We start from the raw sequence: 23,681 nt of genomic DNA on the forward strand, positions 1-23,681 counted from the left end.
TATGTATGTTATATAAACACATATAATACTATATGTGACTATACACACACACATACACACACACACACACACACACACACACACACACACACATATATATATATATATATATATATACATACACATGTTCAGCCTTGGGTTCTAATGGTTAGAAGGAAACCTAGTATCCCCTTTCCTACCTACATGAGAGATGAGGCATTGAAGAATGAAAATTTATAAGACTTATAAAGAAACACATTAAAGAGTGAAATACTTGTAAAGTAATATACAACTGTGTAGGACTCAAAGTCAACATGATCAGATAAGAATTTGGAAAAAGGAGAGCTTAGTCATTCTATTATTCCAGGGTGAGCAACCATAGTCATGAAACCTGATATAATAGAAAGGTCATGGACTTGGAGTAAGAAGATCAGGATTTGAGAACCAGTTTGGGAAGTAAGTAGATATGTAACCTGAGCCAAGGGATTTCTCCTTTCTGTGCCTTAGTTTCCTCATCCATAAAATGGGAAGAATAATAATATGCTCATCCATTGTCCCTTAGAGTTGTTTGGAAAGCTCTTTGAAAAGCTTAAAGTATAAAATGAGACATAATGGCATTATTATTTTTAATTTTATAGTATTTTATTTGATCATTTCCATGCATTATTCATTCATAATGGCATTATTATTCATGGAAGAGGTAATATTCAAGCTAGACCTTGAAAAACAGGTAGGATTTGGATAGGCAGAGAGATGAGAGGGAATGCACTCCTGAAATCTAGGACTGTGAAAGCAAAATGTATGGCATGAGAGCTGAGGAAAAGTTGAGGTGAAGGACCACTCATTGGGCATGGTGTAGAGGAGATTTCTAGTTGGGTAATCTCTGGTATCTCTCCCAGCTCTGAGATTCTGTGAGCATTATTATAACTAATAAAATTTTCCCTTCAACATAGGCACACATTTTCTCTTTCTAGGAGTCTTCCAGCATTTCTGAGGAGTGGCCCTCATCCCTTTAGGCACTGGCCTTCAAATGTTTTGATTATGTACCCATATCAGTATGACATTTTTGGATATGCACTCCTAATACATGCATATTTGTTTATTCATAAATTATGTAAAACAATGAGAAACAATGTGTCATAGTGAAAAGAGCTAACATCACTTCTGACCCATCCTAGACATCATCCAGTGTGATGAGAGGCAAGTCTCTTAACTTCTCAGCATTCAGACAATTCTCTAAGACAAGAAGTTGCAGAAAAGACATCTAACTATTGTGGTAGAAGAAGATTCCTCATCAGGAACTTCCCTCTACCAATGAAATCAGAGGACAAATTCCTAACCAATAGCTGATAATGTACTATTTTTATTTCAATATACACACAAAATTTTTTTAAAAGGATGAGATAAATTAGCAATATTTTAGAATAACAATCTTATTTATAAAATGTATTTATTTACTTATAAAATTAAAATGGTATAAAGGCTTTTTAATATGATTAATAGCGATGAACATTTTTGCAAGCTTCATAAGATTGGGAATGCTTTACTATGTAAAAATCTGCCATGTGCCCAGAGGATAGGGCAGATGTGAAAATAATAATTTATTAGAAAGAAATAACATTAATTTAATTAATTGGATCAATGTAGTTCTCAAAGCAAGTTAACTTCTTTGATAAAGATTTTTTTTGGGTTTTACAATACAACAATCAAATAATAGGTCAAAACAGTGAATAAATATCTCTTTTCAATGGGAATCAGGTTTCTCTAGAAATTATATTCTCCATCTATAATCCAAAAATTGGTCTCTGATTTTGGTTTAACAGAAAATATAGTTTAATCACTTCCTCATCCTTTATGTGGTTTTGCTTAGTGAATTATAATGCCTCAATTTTTATTTTTGTATGAAGGAAAGGAATAGTAGGAAGATTAGTGGAGGAAGGAGGAAGGATGCTGGAAAGACAGGTTGGGATCAGGTTGTGAATGCCTGTAAAAATCAAAAGAATAGTTTATTTTTGATCCTAGATTCAATAGGGAATAATTGGGGATTATTGAATAGCTGAGTGACATAGACATGCTTAAAGAAAATCACAGTGGCAAGTTTATGGAGAATGAACTGGAGTGGGAAAAGACTTATGGAGAAGAAAGAGATTAGGAAGTTATTGTAATAGTTCAGGAGAAGAACCTGTACAAAGATGGTGGCTGTGTGAATGGAGAGAAGGTGACAGATTTAAGAGATGTGGAGATGGAAATGGTAAGATATGGTAATTTATTGAATATGTGGAGTGAATGAGAGTAAGGAATCAAAGATGAAGTGTGATGGTGCTCTTTACTGAAATAGGGATGAATTTATGGAAGAAGGATGGTTTTAGGGGAAAAGGTAATGTAATGAGATCTATGATGTAGATTGCAACACCTCCATGCCTGCTCATCCTGTGAAACTCTGTCACACTGAAGACGAAAAGAATGGGGACATGGAAAGGAGAAAGCATGGCTCTTAGTCATTATTGTTGTGTAGTCCTGGGTTAAAGTTAGGGTATAAGGCATCCTGAGATTTGGAGACAGTGTTTGAATGTTAGTTCTATTTCTTATAGCCTTTGTGATCTAGATAAGTTATTGAGCTTCTCTGGGGTTCCTTTTTCTCATTCATAAAATTAGGACAGTGATTGCTAAGGTCCCATATAGGGAGCTTTCCTATTTGTCCCCACCTCCCTCTTTGGGGTATATGCTTAGCAGTAGAACCACCCTGTCAAAGGGTATGGATATTGTAACCTGTTTCTTTGTATAATTCCATATTGCTTTTCAGAATGGTTATACTAATTCACAGTTCCACCAACAATAAACCAGTGTGCTGGTATTTCCATACTCCCTCTAATACTGCTTATTATCCCTTTTTATATATTATATATCCCCTTATTATATTATTATCCCTTCTAGATCTACATCTCAATCTATAAAAACTTTGGGCTGACATCTGCAAAAGAGGGGAGTTTGAGTTCTTATATAGTTAGGAGTTGGATGGATTTGGGGTTAGGAGGAGGAAGAAGTAAAGGACTAGGGACTAAGTGAAGAAGCACCAGGTCATAATGGGTAAAAGGTAGATGTGGCATGCTGAAGACAGAACTTGATCCATCTTTCCATGCTCCAATTGGTTGTTCACCAATTTGGAGTCATTTTATACCCTCACCTTAGGCTTTCTGCGATGGTTCCTACTTGGGAGACCACAGCCCTGTAGAATTGAGTATTATTCCTTGGAAATGGTTGTTTAATAGACTTCCTCAAAGCCACGGAATTATCAGTGCATAGAATTCTGATGTTTGTAGGGACAGCAGAAGACTGACTCTCTCTCTCTCTCTCTCTCTCTCTCTCTCTCTCTCTCTCTCTCTCTCATTTGCCTTTTGGATGGGTTAGGATTCCATCCTGAAGAATAGTTTTCTCAGTGCCACAATCATGATCTCCACAGTACTCAGCAAGGATCCTGGAGCACAGAACCACACATTCAAACAGATCCCAGACCTCATTGACTGTATATTGGTGAGTGATAATTCATTCCTACTACCAGAGGCTTTTTCATCAGGACACAGATGTATGTGTTGGGAGAGGTGTAAAGAGGGAGTCATTGTGCTTATGCAATTGGTCCTGAAGTGAGAATTATGGCCTTTCTTAGCCCATAATGCATCATTTATATATGGAAAGTCCATCAATCAGTCTCTTTGGGTCTCAAGTTTTTTTTTATTTATAAAATTATGTTAATGGAGATACAATTGCATAGTTCTAGAACTTGGGGATCTGAATTCAAATCCTGATTCTGCTACTTACTACTTGTGCGACCTTAGTTAAATCAGTTCACCTGCTGAGGCTGTTTCCTCATTTGCAAAACAAAAAACAAAACAAAACAAAAAAACCCCAAGTTTAACAGTTTAACAGTTTAACAAGAGGTTAAACTGACTAGAAGATCCCTGAAGTCTCTTATAGTCAGCTAGGTGACAAAGTGGATACAGCACTTGCACTAGAGTCAGAAAGACCAGAATTCAAATGTGACCTTTGACACTAGCTGTGTGACCGTGGGCAAGTCACTTAACCTTGTTTGCCTTAGTTTGCTCACCTGAAAAATGAGCTGGAGAAGGGAATAGCAAACTACTCCAATATCTTTGTAAAGAAAATCCCGAATGGGATCATGAAGAATTGATAATGACTGAAAACAGAAGCCTTTCAATATTTTGATGCTTATAAACAAATCTATTTCCTAACTCAGCCATTTATCCATTTATATTTTTATGCACTGCTGTTCCATTGCCTCACTGTGGCATGGATGTAATCCAAGGTTCTCAAGCGTCATTGCAGGGAAATACAAGCTTTGTCAAATTCTATCATTCTGGAAAAGATTCCAATGTAGTTCTTTTTTTTTTTTAAACCCTTACCTTCTGTCTTGGAGTCAATACTGTGTATTGGCTCCAAGGCAGAAGAGTGGTAAGGGCTAGGCAATGGGGGTCAAGTGACTTGCCCAGGGTCACACAGCTAGGAAGTGGCTGAGGCCGGATTTGAACCTAGGACCTCCCGTTTCTAGGCCTGGTTCTCAATCCACTGAGCTACCTAGCTGCCCCCATCTAATGTAGTTCTAACAACAGGCTGTGCCTATTTTCTGAGGAGCAGACTAACTAACTAGGAAGAGACTCATTACCAGTAGGCTAAACACCAAGGGATTTTATGGTCATGACACCATGTGAAATAATGAAAAATTCATAATAGTTATCCACTCTGTATGAATCTCTCTACTTCAATGATGTTGGCAGAGTAGCAGGAAGATAGGAAGAGGATGGTAAGAAATTTTTAGATTACTTGAGTCAGATAATTAGAAATCTTGAAATATGCTTAACAATCCTCTGATTCTTAATGTTAAAATAAGCATAAAACAGAAGATGCATGTTCACCAGAGATGTTTACCACTGCGGGGGAAAAAATGTCCAGAGCAGGATTCAAATGGAAAAAGGGTTTCCCTATGAATGGCGAACTTAAGGGTAGAGTTAAATTCTTTCTTAAAACAAATATCATGCCTTAAAAATCATTATTGTTTTGTTGATGCTGTATGGTCACAAATCATGTAGGACCATAATGGGCTGCAACACATTACTAGTGAAGACTTTTAAGAGAGAAACAGAGAAATAGATATCATCAAAGAGATATATAATTGGAAAAGGCAATGGGGCTAATTAAAATAATGATATGAATGGTTGTAAAGGAGGCTAGCTTTCTGACTTGCTGTCCTAGCAAAAGAAGGAGGGAAAAAAGGAGGGAAAAAGACTCAGAATCAAGCAATTATAAAGAAACACAAAGAGAAACAAAAGCTCCTTTGTTTAGTCTAGAACTGTTCAAAAAGCCAGCCAGCAGCTGGTGATTGCTGAGAGAGAGATGGCCCACGGGGATTCATCTTAAGTGACTAGAAGAGGAGTGATGCTAAGGAATATAGCAAAAGTGCTAGTAAACAGGCCCCATAAATATGGGCAATAGGAATAAGGGTCAGGCTGGAAAAGCTTGTGCAAATTCCAGTGAAAAAGCCTAAAGCTAGGAAAGCTCTGAATGAGGACAGTCTGGGTTTTGTGCAGAGGGTACAGTAATGATCACAAGCCCCTAAAAGTGAAGTATGTAGCCATATCCTTGCTCAGACCTCTCAGAACAAGAGAGAGGATGGAATGAAATGTGAACACTGGATGCCATGTCTGTAAAGGGAGCCAGCTCTGCAGTTAGGAGCCTATGGATTCAGAGGTCTTGCAAGGTGTTTGAGGTGAATGTAATCTTCAAGGCCACAGAAGGAAATGAAATGAATTTCTTATAAAGATGGTACCAGGAAAAGAAAATGAAGATGCAGAGAACCACCAAGGCCAGCACCGGTAATGTACTACCAGGAGTCAGAGTTAGAAATCAGGGATTGAAACAGATCTAGTACCAATCATCCCATCCAGAATAGCAGTGTCAGTAACACACTGACCAAAGAGGAGGCAAGGACAATAGTGCTTAGCAAAATCATCCAAATGTAATGGATTCATGGAACCTCACACACAGCTCCCAATGTAAGACCTAAGCCTAGAAATAGGAGTAAATAAAGGATAGAATAGCTGGGTGGCTCACTCGACAGAGAGCCAGACCTGGAGTTGGGAGGACCTAGGGCCAAATCTGGCCTCAGACACTTCCTAACTGTGTGACCCTGGGCAGAAATATTTCCTTAAAAATGATGAACTTCTTAAATGAATGGGGAAAAAAGATGAAATAGGTTATTTTGATCCAAAAGTCTGAAATCCTCCTAAAACTTCCACATAAAGTAATATAAATAATTCCTCCATTGGGGTCTCCTATCAGTGTGCAAGTGATCTTAGCAAGCACTGGCAGGTCTCATCAGCCCTTGAACATCTTATACTACATGTCCTATTGACACCTTATATTCAACAGGTCCCAAATTTAACTGATTATTCTCCCTGCCCCCACCCTCCACATCAACCCTCCTCTCTCAAACTTTCCTATTATTGTCCAAGGCAACACCATCTTCCTAATCATCCCTTGATTCCTCGCACTCTAAGATACAACATGTTGCAGATCCTATCAATTCTACCTTCACAACATCTCATATAATCTCCTTCTCTCCTTTGACCCAGCTGCCACGAATTGATACAGGTCCTTTTCACCTTATACCCGGACTATTATAATAACTTCTTGGTCAGTCTCCTTGTTTTCCATCATCCATTCAGCTGCCACAGTGATCTTCCTAAAGCACAGGTCTCACCATGTCACTCATTCTGTTTAATAAGCTCCAGTGACTCCCCATTACCTTTTGGATAAAATATAAAACCCTGTTAGGCTTTTAAAACTCCAAGACCAAATTTGCCTAACCCTTTCCTTTCTGCCTTAGAGTTATTACCAAGATAGAAAGTAAGGGTTATTAAAAATGTAAGCTCCTATCTTTTACAACAGTGGATTTATGGTTCTATTTGGGGTTTTGGGTTTTATATGAGAGTGCTCTTACCACAATGACCAATATGGAAGTTTTGCATGACAATAAAAAAAAGAATGCAAGCTCCTTGAGGATTGGGACTATTTCTACTTTTTTTTTTTTTAAAAGCCTGGTATTAGCATAGTGCCTGGTACATGGTAATCACATAATAACTATTTGTTGACTTCACTTGAGAGCAGGCCCAGAGAATGGGCATAGTCTTGTTCCATAGAGGAACCACTTAGGTCAGTATTGAGAAGCTAATCTGCAGTGGGTTGATCACAAGGGGGTGGATTTCTTTTGGTCCCTGAAATTCACAAAACTATATATTTCATCACAGAGTATCTGTAAATAAGCCTTTCCACTAATGAAATGACAGATCTAAGAAAAGGTTGCAAGACAGCAATGGCCTTAGTGGATAACTAAGATATTTTTGCATTTTGGTTGGCCTTTGCCATTGTACAGAGAGTGGGGAGTGGATTTGGATGGAATGAGGAGCCGATATGATAAAGCTGGGAGTTGATGCCAGATCCTGCCATAGACCTCATTTTTATTAATTCTCAAGGATAGAAATGACTTGGCAGAATTTTGCTAGCTAAGTTGGAGTATGAAATGCCCATGGTCTGCTCCAGCTGGATACTGGCTAGAGAGAAATCAGATGGTTTTAAGAGTGGGCCAAGAGAGCTGGCAGGATCCTGCTCTTCTTACTAATTTGACTTTGTCATTCTCAGATCAGCATTCAGAACGAATCCCAGGAATTTCTTGCCACATATTTTCAGCAGAAGAGCCTACAAGTTATCAGCAAATTATGGTATTTATTCCCCTCATAGGTTAGAAATTCAAGGCCAGAAACTCTAGCTAGGCCCCTACCCTTCTAAGCACAGACAGAAAAAAGGAGAAGGAGCTGTGACCATGAAGAAAGGAGGGAGGAGATGGGATTGTTGGGGTTAATATTGAAGCTGTGGAATCTGCTCCTGTTTGGGCTAGATAGATGTGTTGTGCTAGGGTGACAGAACTCCTCTGTCCTGGCCATGTATTGATCTATAACTACAGCTATATATTTAACCTCTAATCCTGGCTACAGACTAAACCTAAACTCTGGTCCCAATTTAGCTACCCATCCCAGATTTCAGCCCCTTTGTCAATTTGGTTAATATTTTATCATTATTTGTATATGCATATATATATATATATATAATTTCTCCTGATAGAATATAATATCCTTGATGGCAGGGGATATTCCATATTTGTCTTTCTACCCCTAGTCTAATGCCTAGAACACAGCAGGCACTCAATAAATGCTTATTGGTTGACCTGAGGTAGACCCCAAACCTCAGGCACAGACATGGCCTTAACTATGGTCACAGACTGGACAGAAGGCTGAACGGGCACTTTAAGTGATCTAACCTTAGCTCTAACCCTAAACTCAACTGAGCCCTGACTTGGGTTTCTGATTTGGCTTTACTCGGTCTCTGTCCTATCAGCCATCTCAAAATATCAGCTATGGGTCCCAAAAGGACCTGGGTGTGAGTCCTCACTTAGATAATCAATTAGTAAATAAGAGTTATTAAGCATCAACTATCTGTCCTTACACACAACTTTGACAATGTCATTTCCCTATTTAATAAACTTTCTATTACTCCCTATTGCCTCTGCTTATAATCCATATCCTATAATAGTGATTTTTAAAATATATTTTATTTGATCATTTCCAAGCATTATTCGTTAAAGACAAAGATCATTTTCTTTTCCTCCCCCCACCCCCCATAGCCGACGTGTAAATTCACTGGGCATTACATGTTTTCTTGATTTGAACCCATTGCTATGTTGATAATTATAATAGTGATTTTAAGCATCATTTTAGTCTAGTTTTTTTAATGCTCCATTTTTAGATTTCAAGTTGTTTTTCTATTTTAACTCCCCCTTCCATTGACTCACAGACATTGGTAGAGTTCTTACCTAGGAGTTCACAGTATCAGTGAAAACATAGGAACAATCCCTACTCCCTGTCAACATTCCTATGTCCATCCCTAACCTTATCATTAATCCTTTTCATAGCCAGGTCTTCAGTGTTGTAGGAATCTTACTTTTTAATATCTTTATCTTATAATTGAATATATTTACTTTGTCTGTCTCTTGGCCCAGCTCCCTGTTACAACCAGGTATCCCAACGATGGTCAAAACAAAAATTCTCAGTACCTGCTTTGAAAGCCTGTTCATGCTTCCTGCCCCAGAGATGTTAGCAAACAATCTGGTTGTCCAGGAGGACCTACCTGATGTTCAGGTAATACAATCCTGCTCCTTAGCTGAGGTCACCTGGTGAGGTCTGGCTATTGGGAGATTTCACCCAAAGCAGAGCTCTATAGGACTCAGCCCAGAGTGGACATATGTTGGCTAAGTGCATGTCTGGAGATCTCTGTGACATACTTGAAAGAACATTTGCTAGGTTTGAAGTCAGAAAACCTTGTTTGGATTCTGCTCTGCCACCTTACTTCTCTTGAGTATTCATTTTCATCATATATAAAATGAAGGGATTTAACAAGTTGACCTATAAAAACCTTTCTGATTTTAAATCCTGTGCTCTAATTTTCCTAATCACAATAGCTAGAGGGTCTCTTGGTGAGCAAAGATAATGTGTTCCAGTGAACAAAACTCTGGCCTGAGGATCAGGAAATCTAAATTTAGGCCCATTTTATAACTTTTTACCTATGGGAACTTGGACAAGATACTTGGGAAATAATGAGGTGCTGTGTAGATGCAATGGATTATATTCATTAAGAAGGAATTTTTCAGCCGGAAAGACCTTCAGACACTGAAAGGGCCAACTTGCCAGGTCAGATCCATTTGCCTGGAGATCTTCAAGAAGCATCAGCCTGGGGAAGCTGGGCATTTCTGTAACCTCATAGGGTTTACAAAGCACTTTCCTCACAAGGCAGGAAGGGTAAGTATGATCACCTTCATTTTGTAAGTAAGAAAACTGAGACTTGAGGAAATGAACAGTCATAAAGTAAGTCTTGAAGAAGGAATTAGAACTTTGTTCTGCTCACTAAATGACATGCACTTGTAATAAAATGCCATATCTCAAAATTAATGGATGGAAATATAAACCACTCATTTATTCCCTTGACATTCATTAAATTCCTACTATGTATAAAGTCTAGTTACTGGAAAAGATATACAAAGGAGGAATGAGAGTCTTGGAGACAATGAGACAATTACAAATAATAGATAAAAAATAATATGAGGTAAGTGCATGAGGGATGTATGAAGCATTATGTGATACTGGAGAACAGGAAGAACATTGCATGAATATGTGACTGGGCTTTGGGAAATTACAGTTGAAGAACTCTTAAGGCTCCTACCAAGCTGAAAGGGCTCATGGGCACATAGCAAAATAGATTTAGAACTGGAAGAAGTTTTATAGGTCATCTAGTTTAAATCAGAATTTTATAGATGAGGAAATTAAGACCCAGAGAGGTGAAGTAGTTTTCCCAAGGTCAGACAAGTAGGAAGTGGCAGAGTAGGAATTGAACCAGGCTTCTATCTCCACCTTCAACCCCCTTCTCCTATTCTACACTGTTTCCCATCAGGCCAGGCTTTGAGATACCAGAAATGACTTGTTTTCTTCTATATATAGATCCTGCATACAAAGACAATGCATGCCCTTGACCTGCTTCTCCAGCATTTCCTCTTTGAGCATCAGACAATGGAAGAGCTCCAATTTATCCTGCAGGTGAGGGATGGGAATGATGGCAATGGCCTCAGCAAATGACCCCTGGCCCCTCTGTATACCCCCACCAAGAGCTCATTATGTTCATTTAGGAGCTACCTTCAGGCTGGATCTCTTTGTGGATGAGGAATGCCAAGTTCAGCTCTGCTTCCAGATATTTCTAATAAGTCAGAAATGTCCCAGGGAATTAGGGTATAGTGCCATTGTCACAGGTTGGTGGCCCTACTGAAGTCAAGTCAGAACTAAGAATGAGTTTTTCTGTGATGTGACTATGTGTGCATGTTTTTTTTTTTAAATGTGCTTAGACTCTATACATAGTGGCTTGAGTAGGCATTAGGGCTTTTGAAGGCTAGCAGAAAAATCTGGTCAGTATTTCTAAAATTATTGTCCAATATCTCTCTTTCCTTTTTCAGTTAAACTCCTAAGACAAACAAACAAGACTATCTATACTGTTTGCTTCCATGACCTTTTCTTAATCCTAATTCTTTTAGCCCTTTTCTGCTGCCCCTTAACCAACAGAGTGGTATGGGCAAACAGAACTACAAGCTATGGATATTGGGACCTGAGATATCATCTAGTCTAGAAAAAGTGAAAAGTGAACACCAAAGTGGTAAAGGATATTCACAGCAAGGAAGTGATAGAACCAAGATTAGATTTCTGTTTTTCTGACCAAAAATCCAGTGCTCTTTCTGCTCTGCTCATATAATCATATAAGTCATATAAGTCATATAATCTCTCTAAAATGGAGTAATAATAGTTCACAAATTGGAAATAACAAAGTATTTTATAAACTATAATGCTCTATATACACATCCATTATTATGATTTATAGTCAATTAGCATTTAATAAGCACCTACTATGTAACAAGCACATAAATATTGACTTAATATTTTTATATCCACCCAAAGCCTAGCTCATACCAACACACACAGTGGGTACTAAATATAAGCTTGTCCACTAGATACAACCAAGGAGAATGACTATAATAATGGGAATGTCAGGCTGGGGAGAAGAGAATGATGGTGCTATGACAGGTTGAAAGGAAGGGGGAATATATTCAGGGAGAGGTGAAGCTTTGAGGTGGCCCTTATATCATATCACCTTGATTTCTACCTAGCCAACTTGCCCATAGGACTAGCTAGCTATGATCAGATCATCAATTTTTTGTGGGTATACATGAGGTGAGGTGAGAGATTAGGGAATGAGAAAGAGAAACCCTCAGGACTATGGTTCTTTCTTAGCTGAGTTTTCTTTCTTGTTCCACCTACAGCACTTTGAGCCCTGGCTCATGGCCAGTAAGCCTCATGAAAGACTTCGGGCTGAGCAGACTGCCTTGAGGTTACTCCAATACTCCCAAGAAAATTTGAGTCTAAATGTAAGTTGAGAATCAGTCACTTTCCTTTATATCTAATACAACTAGAGATTTAGGGGAAGGCTCCTAAGGGAGCAATCAAATAACCAGGAGGGTTCCTCCTTCTAGAAGCACCCAGAGAAAGGTAACTGATGGACTAAAAACACCTGAGCAGAAAAGGAGGTTAGGCATTTGGGAAGTGTGGTCATATATAGTTGATGGTTACTATCCTGCAGGAAACAATCAACCAGCTATATTCATCTTCTAGCAGAATAACTTCTAAACTTTTTCATAATTCAGTTCATTAAGCTTTTTCATAATCAACAAAGAACATGCAAAATGGCATCTTAATATTTTCTTCATCTTTCATTTAGCTGTAAGACAAACTAATATTCATTGTTGAACATTGCTTTTTGGAAGTCTCATTGTTTTCTACCTTCACTGAAGATCACTTTTATATGCATATAGATGACTTTCCTAAGGTTTTTATATAGATGAGAGCCAGTATGTAGGTCCATAGTTATTGATGTTTTCTTAGTCACTCATTTTCTGTATCAATATAGTCTGTAGAAAATAAAATCTTTTCTCTGGTTAGGCATGCATCTGCCAGAAACCTTTTTAAAAAGCTAATTTAGATAAAAATCAATCTAGGCACCTTCTGCTTAAAGAGAGAAGATTGTCCAAAATTAGGCCAAATATCCCTTTAGTTTTGAAAATCCCCCAACACAATCTCTTTTAGACTGACAATTTATATTATTCTTAAACAATAGATACAATTCCACAGTGAGTTTGAACAAGAATTCGTTGTTTAGGAACAGTTTCAGATTAAGAGTGGTTACATCTAAAGAACCATTTCTCTAAACCATTCAATCCCTCTTCAACCACTCTGCCAAAGATTCTGCTTTCCACTTGGTCAGAGAAGAGCTTAAGAGATACTTCCATTACCTGAAGAAAGGATATCATTCTCTTAGTATGATCATTACTCTAATCTAGACAAAGCACAGGGGAAGAAAATACTTTTCTTATGAGGATCAACCAACTCCCCCACCTCCAGCACTTTGTTAAATCCGCAATCTAATTCTATCATTTAGGACAGTGTTGGCAAACGTATGGCACCCACTCCTTGTTTAGCAGTCCAATGGGAATGCTTCCTCCCTCCCCTGTCAGGGGTAAAGGAGGAGGGCTGGGAGACAAGGTGAGGTGGGGGGCATGGTGTGGCATTTGGTCTGGGGGTAGGGGTGGGGCCTGGCACTCTATATCTAAAAGGTTTGACATAACTGATCTAGGAGGTCCAAGTTTCTTCGTGAATTTTTACTTTTGCCTCAAATAAAATCTTTTGGTCTTTGGCAAGGGTCAAAGAGAATTTAGTTCAGGAAATTGTTTTTGAAGAATTGATAGTTAAAGAAAAGGTTTTTCACTGAGATTAGACCAAGAAATTAAATATAAAGTCAATATTATTTTATAGTATGTATATTATATAGTATAGCATAGTAAAGAGGGAAGGAAGAACAAAGAAGGTTGGTCAGTATGCTTTCATAATTCTAAGAATTTTTTTCCTTTACCTTTCATTCCTTTTCCTGCCTTCAGACACTTTGTATTTTAATCCCTCAATACCCTCAAAAGTATCTTATCATCAGGCCTATCGCTCTTTCTATACATGATACAATCTGGCTGCTTTTCCTACCTTTGTTCTTTTTAGGGTTATTCCTACCTTCTCTGTAAGCACCTCAGGGACTCTGATGTGAGGGTCCAAGTATCAGATTTCTCTTCTCCTTAATGGAGAAAACAGGTTGTAGAAAGTTTTTTTGCAAATCTTTTACATGTGCAGGTGCCAGAATGGAAATGGCATCAGTTGTAGGCAGTTGAAAAGAATAGAATTTATCTTCACCTGACATTTTATGCTTATTTTGGTTGGCTGCTCAACTGAATGAGGGTACTAAGAGCTTTTGTCTATGTATGATTATATCTATAGCTCTCCTTCTCTGGGAGAGGCTTTCTAGCTACTTCAAGGCCAGTGGCTCTCTCTACAACCACCTGATATGGTACAATGGCTAGGAAGCCTCTCCCTGGGGAGGGGGGTGGAGTCTATATTCTCTAGGACTTTCTTATAACAAGTTTGTAGGACTCCACATCTGTTAAGGATCAGAGGCTCAGATCTCCAAAGCTAGAAGGGCTCCAGAGCCATTTAGTTCAGTCCACTCAATTTACAGATAAGGGATCTGAGACCCTGGGAGGTTAAGCATACAGGTGATATTAGCCAAAGCACTCTATATTTCAGGATTCTAACCATGGCCAGATGTTTGAACACCAACAAATGAGCATACTATTTTGGGCATGAGAATATGATGATTAAAGTGCAGTATTAATAATTATTTATTTATTTGTTAAGGAATCATTCATTTATTGTTACATTGTTTATAAAGGACATTTTTACAACAAGCCTAAATTCATTAAAAAAAACACCTTTATAGAATGAATCCTTAAAACAATCCTATATACAGTTATCCCTTCCACATCAAGACATCAAGGTTTTGATATATCATGGGTTGGCTTAAGAAGTTAAATGAGAATTTTGGTGGAGTTTTGTGGAAGCTGCAGATGACATGAAAAACCCAGGAGACAACACAGAAAAAGTTTAGAAACTCTGGAAGCTGGTGAAAGGTGAAGTAGGATAAGATCTAAGATCTGAGATAAAAGCAATGGACAATTAAGCCATTGTTTTTAACTTGAAAGGATACAGTTTTCAGTTAAGTTGAGAGATCAGGAATAAGGTTCTAAGGAATCAAAAACGGAGTATTAACTGAAAAAATAGATATGTCTAGACAGATTTTCTCAGATTTTAGTTGATATTAAAAGAAATCAAAAGAGAGGTCTTAATTTTGGGGAAGAAGATTGGTGTCAGTGAAATAAATTTATAATATTACTGAAGCAATTTTCTACTCTTTCTAGATGATCAATCTGGATCTACCTCATTGTGCTTGTGAAAATCTATTTTAGCCACATACTGATAGATGAACTGTATGTGTTGTCAATATATTATATATATAGTCAATATATATGTGTGTGTGTATTCTTATATACAACACATTTTGGAATAACTTTTGAGAACAATTTGTTCCAATGGCCATGAAGGCAACTGAAACAGAAGTTATGGAGTACTTAGAGTATGGTTAGACTTTTGAGATTTCTTCTAGCTAGGGGCAGTGGTTTGTGAATAAGAATGAAGAAATTGGATGGTGGAAATAATCTAGGTCAATGTTCAGCAAGAGGAATCAGGATAGGACAAGGAAACAAAAGATTCAAGATAAGAGGACAATGTAGAGTAGAAAATGGCTAACTATTGATTTGATGTTGGAAAGGGAGTAAAGTAAAGGTGAGTCAGAGCAGGAATAATGACCTGAAAAAATATTGTTGGGTAGAGACATTAGAGGTCTCAATGAAGACAAAGAAGAGATGTGTGAGAGAGAAGCAAAGGGGGATAGGGAATGATATGAGGTTATGGCCATATGGGAGTTTCTGATTAAGGGAGGAGAAGTCTTGTGGAGAATGACAAGATCTAGTATGTATGACTGAAGTAGGTCAAGAGACTTAAATAGGTTGATGAAATGGGACTGTAGGAGGTTTGAAGGACCATCTACATTTCTACTAAAGTCCCCTAGTATAAGGTCAAGAGTTGGGGAAGAGAAGATGGTGATCAAGGTGACATTCTTTGAGAGGAGGGAGAATGACTTGTGAGTTGGAAATAAGATTGCTGGGTGATGGGGATAGAAGTAAGATCGAGAAGCCATGGTGAAGAGTAAGGAATGCATTTTCCTCTTTTGGTGCTGGGGAACATGGGAGAATATACACCGGGGACTCGAGATTGTTAGAAAGATTTTTCTTAGATGGTGACAAAATCTGCTTGTTTAAAGGTCCCCTCCTCCTTTCTTCTAGTTTTGCCATATAGGGTTAATCATAGCAAATTTGTACTTTTTCACACAAAAGTTTTTAAAATCCTTGAAGATAGTGATTATATCAATAAAACTAAGAATAATTAGCCTACTTGCAACCTTTGTTGTTTTTCTGTCATTTCAATCATGTGTAACTCTTCATGATTCCATTTGGGGTTTTCTTGGCAGAGATATTGGAGTAGTTTGCCATTTCCTTCTCTAGCTTATTTTACAAATGAGGAACTGAGGCAAACAAGTTCAAATGACTTGCCTAGGGTCACACAGCTAGTAAAACTCTTAAGACTGGATTTGTATTAAGTTTTCTTTGACTCTAGGCCCACTGTTCTATTCATTGAGCCACCTAGTTTCCCTAGGAGTCCTAAGGGACCATGTAATGGCCCCTAATTTCCATGTGGTTCCCTCCTCTTCAACTTTAGGGAGTTAATTTTGGATGAAACATTGAGTTCAGCCACAACTGGTCAGAGGCCCTATTAGGGGCAGAGGTTTAAGCAGAGGTAAGGAAAGTCTCTCCTTAACTTTATATTTATATCTGTCACTAGTTACCTGCTGGCCTTTTTGTGTTTAAGGCAAAATTCAGTTTACTGGAAACATTTGAGTAATGAAATAGCAGATTATATTAAAGTATCTGTGGAGAGACAGATACTTGGAGGGAAATTTGGATGAAGAGCCAATTTTCCTTGGGACTTTCCTCAGGCCAGGTCTTCAGCTACAGCATGCTTACAGAGTCAACAACTCTTGATGATATTTTATTTCTCTACCATACCTCAATCTTACTTTTGTTCCTCCGGAATGTACTAGAAGGCCAGACTCACTCCAACTTCTCTTATGAACCTTTTCTCAGTTTCATTGATGACTTATTAATGACTCCCAGTGCCAAGTTTTCTCAGTCTATCAGCACACAATTCTTGTTGAGTAAATCAGTGACTCCTCTCTTACAGATCTTTTCTTCTTCAGACTTATTTAACCTTTCCTTGGAATTGAAGTTTAAGGTATTATTTAAGATAAACAAAAAAATACCCCTCATAATGGAAAAGCAAATTGGTTCATGAGGCTGGATTCCTAATAGTAATATATACTCACATTTGTATTGCAAATTTATTCTTTTCAAAGAATCTTCTTCATGTGGAGTTTTTCATTTGACCTTCAGAAAATCCCCTAACAAGTCTGCAGGAAAGAGATGATTTGATAAGGCAACTGAATTCAAATGACCTGCCTAACTTTCCATTGCTAATTAGTAACAGAATGAAGCCTGGAGCCTGGTGTCCTTGTCCTAATTTAGTTCTCTTAGGGAGAACTAGGTGGCTTGGTGGATTGAGGTCCTGAGTTCAAATCTGGGATCAAACCCTTCCTAGCTGTGTGACCCTGGGCAAATCACTTAACCCCCATAGTCTAGCCCTTACCACTCTTCTGTCTTGGAACTAATACATAGTATTGATTCTAAGACAGAAGGTAAGAGTTTTAAAACAAAATTATTTCCTTTTCCATGATTGCCTAAGATGACCTACAAAATGTTAGAATTAATTGTGGTTGGGACTTTGAATATATAATAGGTGGTCACCAGGGATTTAATTTCTAAATCCCAAAATTAATTACTAAAGTAAATTTATGGTAGTTTATGGAATTGATGGTAGTTTGTTTACAAGATATTAAGGAATGAGAGAGAGAAAAAAAACAACAACTCTGGCTTCTTCTGGTATCAGTTAGAATTTCTAAGCCCCAGCCAGGGGAAGAGAGTCTCAAAAAGATGGGCCTTACCTGGAGGCTTCATGCCTCCAGAAAGGCGGGGTCACTAAGTCAGCTTTTCACTCACCAATGGTGACAGTCTAAAAGAAGTCTGGGTGTCTGTATTCTAGTCACTCCTCCAAGTCGTGGCCTAATGAATGATTTCCTTTTGCCTTTTGGTCCTCTTTTTAAAGATCTTTTTCTCTTGGGTCACCTCCCCTAAATTTCACATCTACCAATCACAGCAGATGCTTTTCTTTAGGACTGCCCATTCATTAGTTCTCATCTTCTTTGGTTAGATTTTCTCCAGGACTGTCTATTCTTTAGTTCTGGTCTTCTTTGGTTAGATTTTCTCCAGGACTGCCCACTCTTTAGTTCTCACCTTCTCTGGTTAGATTATATCTTTTTGGGTTACTTAACACCTTTTTTGGTAAGTTCACCTTTTGTAGTTACTTAACACCTTTTTTATGGTTGATTCACCTTTTGTAGTTACATAACACCTTTTTGAAGTCAAAATCTAAAAATAGATTGTAGCTTACAATTCTAGCTTCACTATAAAGTAAGAGCTAAGTACCTTCATTGTTACAATCAGGAGATAGCTAAATCCAACCTTCACAAACCTTGGAAAGTAAAGAACTTGTGGATAAAATGGGATAAAATTCTTATTAGATACAATCCCTTCCATATTTCTGTCCCTAACCTCCTCACCCCTGTCTCCAAGCTAATGTGTTTTTTATTTCTTTTGTCTTTCCTTCTTTAGTCTGAGTCTTCACTGGCAATGATGGGGCATCAAATAGCTTTGTTCAGTCTTCTTTGGAGAGATGAGAGTGAAGAAAACCGACTCTGTGCTCAAGAGTGCATTTCAATCCTCATACAGCTTCTGACATATAAAAGTGAGAGCCCTAGACTAGAATAATTGAAAAACAGGATATGGTCTACTTGAAATAACTGTGTGACTCATTTTAAGTCTCTTGCCTTCTTTCTTTGTGTGCATTAGTTTCTTTAGTTGTCAAATGAAGAGAATGTTAGTTATTCTATCTTCAGGTCAGAAGTATTGTGATCCAGCAAGATAATGAACATGACCATGCTTCAAAAATATAAATTGTTTTGGGGGAGAGAATTACTTCAAATGAATATTTGTTGAAATAAATTATTTTGCTATTGTTCAATTGCTTTGGTAATATCTGATCCTTCAATGACCCTATTTGGAGTTTTCTTGGTGAAGATACTGAAGTGGTTTGCCATTTCCTTCTCCAGTTTATTTTATTAATGAAGAAACTGAGGCAAACAGGGTTAAGTGAGTTGCCTAGGGGCACACAGCCAGTAAGTGTCTGAAGTTGAATTTGAACTCAGGTCTTCCTGACTCTAGGCCCCAGTGTTTTATCCATCTAGCTTCCCTTGAATAAATTAGTGATGGCCTAAAATTAACTTTTGTGATTCAGTTACTTTGGGGAACATTCAAGACCAGGGCATTTTTCATTAATACTTGCCCACTTGAGAACAAGATGAAAAAAATCAAGGAGCTTGGAGCTCAAAACAATCTATCAGAATTCCAATATGGAAGCTAAGAGTCATATTGTTGTTTGATTTGAGAGTTAAGTGTTGTAGAGTAAAGATTAATCATGAAGTTTTCTTATTCAGGCTCTGGGAGTTACCTGTATGCTTGCTAATATGATGATAGAATAATATCTGATATATATATATGTATATATAATGTATATAAAACTTTGTTTAATCCTTACAACTACCCTGCAAAGTAGATTCTATTATTATCTTCATTTTCCAGATGAGGAAACCAAGACTGAGAGAAGTTAAATGACTTGCCACACAGCTTGTTATACAGCAAGTTAGCATCTGATGCAATCTCTGAACTGAGGCCTTCCAACACTCTATCCACTGGGGTCTCATTATACCAACCTAACAAAAGAAGCATTCCACAATGGCTTTTTTGGGGAGTAGGTGGAGAAAGTGATGGTTGGATTTACTTATTAGATCCAGCCTCATTGGGACCTCTTTTGGTAGAGGAGTTTTAAGAAATCCAAAGAAATATAATTAAGGTGCCAATTGGACTGCCATTGAATAAGCTGTCAGAATGGGGAGAAAGTTGTAGGTTTCAATGTTTATTTTTTAAAATTTGCCTAGATTTCTGTTAACATAGAATTCTCACAGCTGGAAGCGGTCTCACCAGTGGAGAAATCAAGAAAGAAAAAAACATAGAAAGATGGAATGAGATTTTAAAATCAGATTATATGGTTCTGGAGTCAGGACTTATTGTAACATTACTTTGAAGTGTGTAGAACTTTTCCCATAATAAATCTGTGAAGTAGGAAGGGTAAATATCATCTCCCCCATTTTACAGATAATAAAACTGAGGTACAGATGACTGGGGTGACTTGCCTGATAAAATAGCTTATAAGCAGAGTTTGATTCAAGTTTAGTTTGTCTTGCTCTAAATATACTTCAATTTGCCAATGTTCCTGTTTCCATGAGTTCCCCAGTGAAAATGTTGCAAATGTATTTCTTTATGCAGAGCCTGAGGAAGACCACACTTGCATACATACATTGAAGCAACTGAAATATCTGAACATCAAGATCTCAAAGAAAGAGGTCAGAGATTGCTCCTTCTTGGTGAAAGTAAGTATCCTCAGGCTGTGGGACTTCAAGGAGATAGGGGAAAAGAGGCCCCTGATATCCAGATGTTTGGGCTCCTAGGCATAGTTTCTCATAGCATATCAGAATGGGGAGAAACCTTAGAGTTCATCTAGTCCTACTTCTTTCTTTGACAGAGAAAGAAACTGAGGCCCTCTCAGATTTTTAAAGGACTCCAAAGGATATTCAAATGCCAGCCCTTTTCCTGAAGAATTGATTCTCTTTAGGACATCTCTTACATACTTTTGGATACCTTGAATTGTTAACAAGTTCTTTTTAATGTAGATGGACCAATGTCCTTCCAGTAACTTCTAACCATTGCTCCTACCCGCTGGAGGCAAATAGAAGGTTTGCTTCTTTTCTTCCATGATAACCAGTCAGGTATTTGAAAACAACATGTAATATATTTTAAGAAAACAATTATACAGGAAAAGTGATATAAAATATCATATCTGAGAAATGTATGACTAGAATAAAGATCGGTCAGGTCAAGTAGCAAAGGTAAGGAACAACAAACTGAGGGATGGTTCCCATGCTTCCGTAGTATCCATTCAGTGTGAAGAAACCTTAGGAAGGCTCCCATCATGCTGAGTGGACCTTCTGTGACATATTTATGGGACATCATAGTTGGCAATCACTTGATGGGGAAGCAAAGAAGAGTTGTCTCCTGCATTGTTGGAGAAAATACCCTGATGAAATCACAGCTGCATTGAAATATTGGAAAGAATATTTCCCTAGTACCAAATATGGAGTTTTGCATATTGTAAGTAGTTCACTGAAAAATAGTTCATAGAATGGGAATATGAAAAGTGCAGCTGTTTAGCAACTAGAGGACCTGATTTTTAAACCAAGCGTTGTTCCCTACTACTGGTAAGTCACTTAAATTTTCCGAGTTGTCAGTTTCTCATCTATAAAATAAGCAGATTGCACTGGTTGATTTCTTCCAGCTCTATGGTCTCTCATCTGATAGCGAATGCTTGTTTAAAATTCAGTGGATGAATACAAACATTAGTGAATAATGATTGACTAATAAAGAAGTTCAACTTTGGTGCAGAGAGAGGAGTGTTTATATGTGAGTCAGAGCACAGGGTAGGAAGATCATTGAATTACAGACTGTGGGAAGGTTGAGTGAATTTGCAAAAAGTGTGAGAAAAGGGGATGTCTTGATTTGTCTTGGTTTTTCTTCCCTTGACCATCATTTTAGGGAGTGTGTGTTTGTGGGCATGTATACATGTATTATGAGTTCTTAGGGTTCATGGCTTGATGGTTCTGTTGCCTTCATATGGAACATACCCATTTAAAATATATGATGTTAGCTCTGAGATCACATGCAGTCAGGTACTATTTATCTGGATCATGTAAACTGGGTTTATTTGTGATTTTCATTTTGAGAGAACAGTCCTGTGTTCTACTATGGATTATCTAACAGTAGGCCCTCTGAGGTCATACCGCATTGGTTTCTACATAATCTGCCCAAGTAAGATGGATCCAACTTTCATTTAGTCTAGATTGTTTGAGAACAAGCAATTCTTCCTATTACCAGGAGATATGCACTAGCCCATTTCTTTAACCTGGTCCTATAGGACTTAGCTCTCTAAAAGAGAATTCCTTGATTCTTATTTTTTGCAGGTGTTTAGGAAAAATCTCTCTGTGAAACAAAATACTCAACTCATCCTGACCTTAATGAATGGTCTAAAGGACCACAACCAAGTCAGAGTACAATTGGCTTTGGAGATGTTCAGCCTTTTTCTTCATACCCCAGGACTCAAGATGGAGCAGGTCAGAAATTGTCCTTTCTAAGAAAAAATGGACAGGTGGTGACAGGATATTGATCTGTGGTGGCCTTATGGGAATGGGGAAGGGAAGTAGGACAGGGGCAGAAAAGTTTCCCTGAGGTTACTAAAGATGGGTTCACAGAATCATAGAATTTCAGACTTGATTCGAAACTTAGAAGTCATCTAATCTAAACCATATTCAGAGGGCTTTGGGACTAGGAATAGAGTTTGAACAATTTTCCAGTTAGTTATTAATGATTTTTGTTTATTTTTATTTCCTTGTTTTCTTCTTGAGAACTGCTTGCAATTATTATTAATCATTTATCAATTGGGGGCCTCCTGATCATGCCATATGAAGATCAGTTGAAGGAAATGAGGATGGTTAGTTTGAAGAATAGAATATTCAGTGGGATCCTGATGAGTTATCTTCCAGTGTCTGATTATGTGGAATAAGATCACCTTTTCCAGCTTGGCCCCAAAGAGCATAACTCAAAAAGCTAGTGGAAATTGCAAAGGGGTCAGTTTAGACAAGAAAATTTCAGCCTTGTGTTATTTGAAAATTTTGATAAGTGTGTACATATATGCTTTTTAGACACATTATGATTGGTTTTGGATAACACATGGTAAAGGCTGAATTTTTTTGGTTCTTCATTGGAGACATTGCCTAAATTGACATATTTATATGTATATATATATATATATATATATATATGTATAATATTTCCATCCAGGTATTTATGCATACATATAGAAATATTAATACATATACAAATACAATTTCCATTTATTCCCATGTATTCCTAATAAGGTTCTCCCTTGAAATAAAGTTAAATTAACATATTGTCCTTGTCTGAAAATGTATGCCTCATTCTATACCTCTAAGAGGTGGAGGTAAGGAAGTACATTCTAGGAATAGGGGATGACATGTGTAAAGATGGGAGATGGTTTGTCTTGTGATTGTACCCTATGTCTTGAAGACTTCTCCCCGCCTCCCTTATACCTTGTAGTTTCTTTGGCTTCCTTCAAAGGTGAGCTCAAATCCTACTTTCTGCAAACAGTCTTTCTTGATTCCCCGGCGGCTAATGCCTTTCCCTCTGAGACAACCTTTCATCTACTTTGTATATATCTTGTATATACTTATTTATTTTATACATTGTCTTCTCCATTAGAATATGAGCTCCTTAAAGTAAGAGACTCTTTTGGTTTTTCTTTGTGTCCCTAAGTGTTAGCACAAGGTCTGATGCATAGGCCTTGAGAAATGTTTGTTGACTGAGGAATGACAAGAAAGGAGGTATGATTGGATTTTAGAAAGCACGAAGGGGAGTTGTTAAATTTAAAATTATGTCTCTAATAATAAAAATATTATATTTCATGAGGTTTATTAAGGATCATTAAAAGTCAAGGAATAAAGATACAAAATAAAAACCACATGCCCATGGCTGATTAGCCCATTCAAAATCCCAGTGCTTAGGTTACTACTATACTTGCTATATCATTGCAAAGGAAGGAGGAGAAGGGCAGGGCGTGGGAGGTGTTATTGCCAGT

General features: G+C 37.6%; 1 protein-coding gene across 4 annotated transcripts in view; it reads left to right on the plus strand.

Moving 5' to 3' along the window:
• Positions 1 to 23,681, plus strand: part of LOC103099968 (maestro heat-like repeat family member 5) — a 108,963-nt gene that overhangs the window by 31,235 nt on the left and 54,047 nt on the right. For 3 of the 4 annotated variants that reach the window (XM_056820743.1, XM_056820745.1, XM_016431922.2), the window contains 8 exons: positions 3,388 to 3,510; positions 7,690 to 7,769; positions 9,104 to 9,242; positions 10,596 to 10,691; positions 11,960 to 12,064; positions 18,473 to 18,605; positions 20,243 to 20,346; positions 21,991 to 22,140. In XM_056820743.1, the coding sequence (XP_056676721.1) occupies positions 3,388 to 3,510; positions 7,690 to 7,769; positions 9,104 to 9,242; positions 10,596 to 10,691; positions 11,960 to 12,064; positions 18,473 to 18,605; positions 20,243 to 20,346; positions 21,991 to 22,140 (930 nt within the window). The remainder of the gene's footprint in view (positions 1 to 3,387; positions 3,511 to 7,689; positions 7,770 to 9,103; positions 9,243 to 10,595; positions 10,692 to 11,959; positions 12,065 to 18,472; positions 18,606 to 20,242; positions 20,347 to 21,990; positions 22,141 to 23,681) is intronic. The other variant, XM_056820744.1, reaches the window with a different exon arrangement.

This window comes from Monodelphis domestica, chromosome 3, assembly GCF_027887165.1.
Source record: "Monodelphis domestica isolate mMonDom1 chromosome 3, mMonDom1.pri, whole genome shotgun sequence".
Lineage (NCBI taxonomy): Eukaryota > Metazoa > Chordata > Mammalia > Didelphimorphia > Didelphidae > Monodelphis > Monodelphis domestica.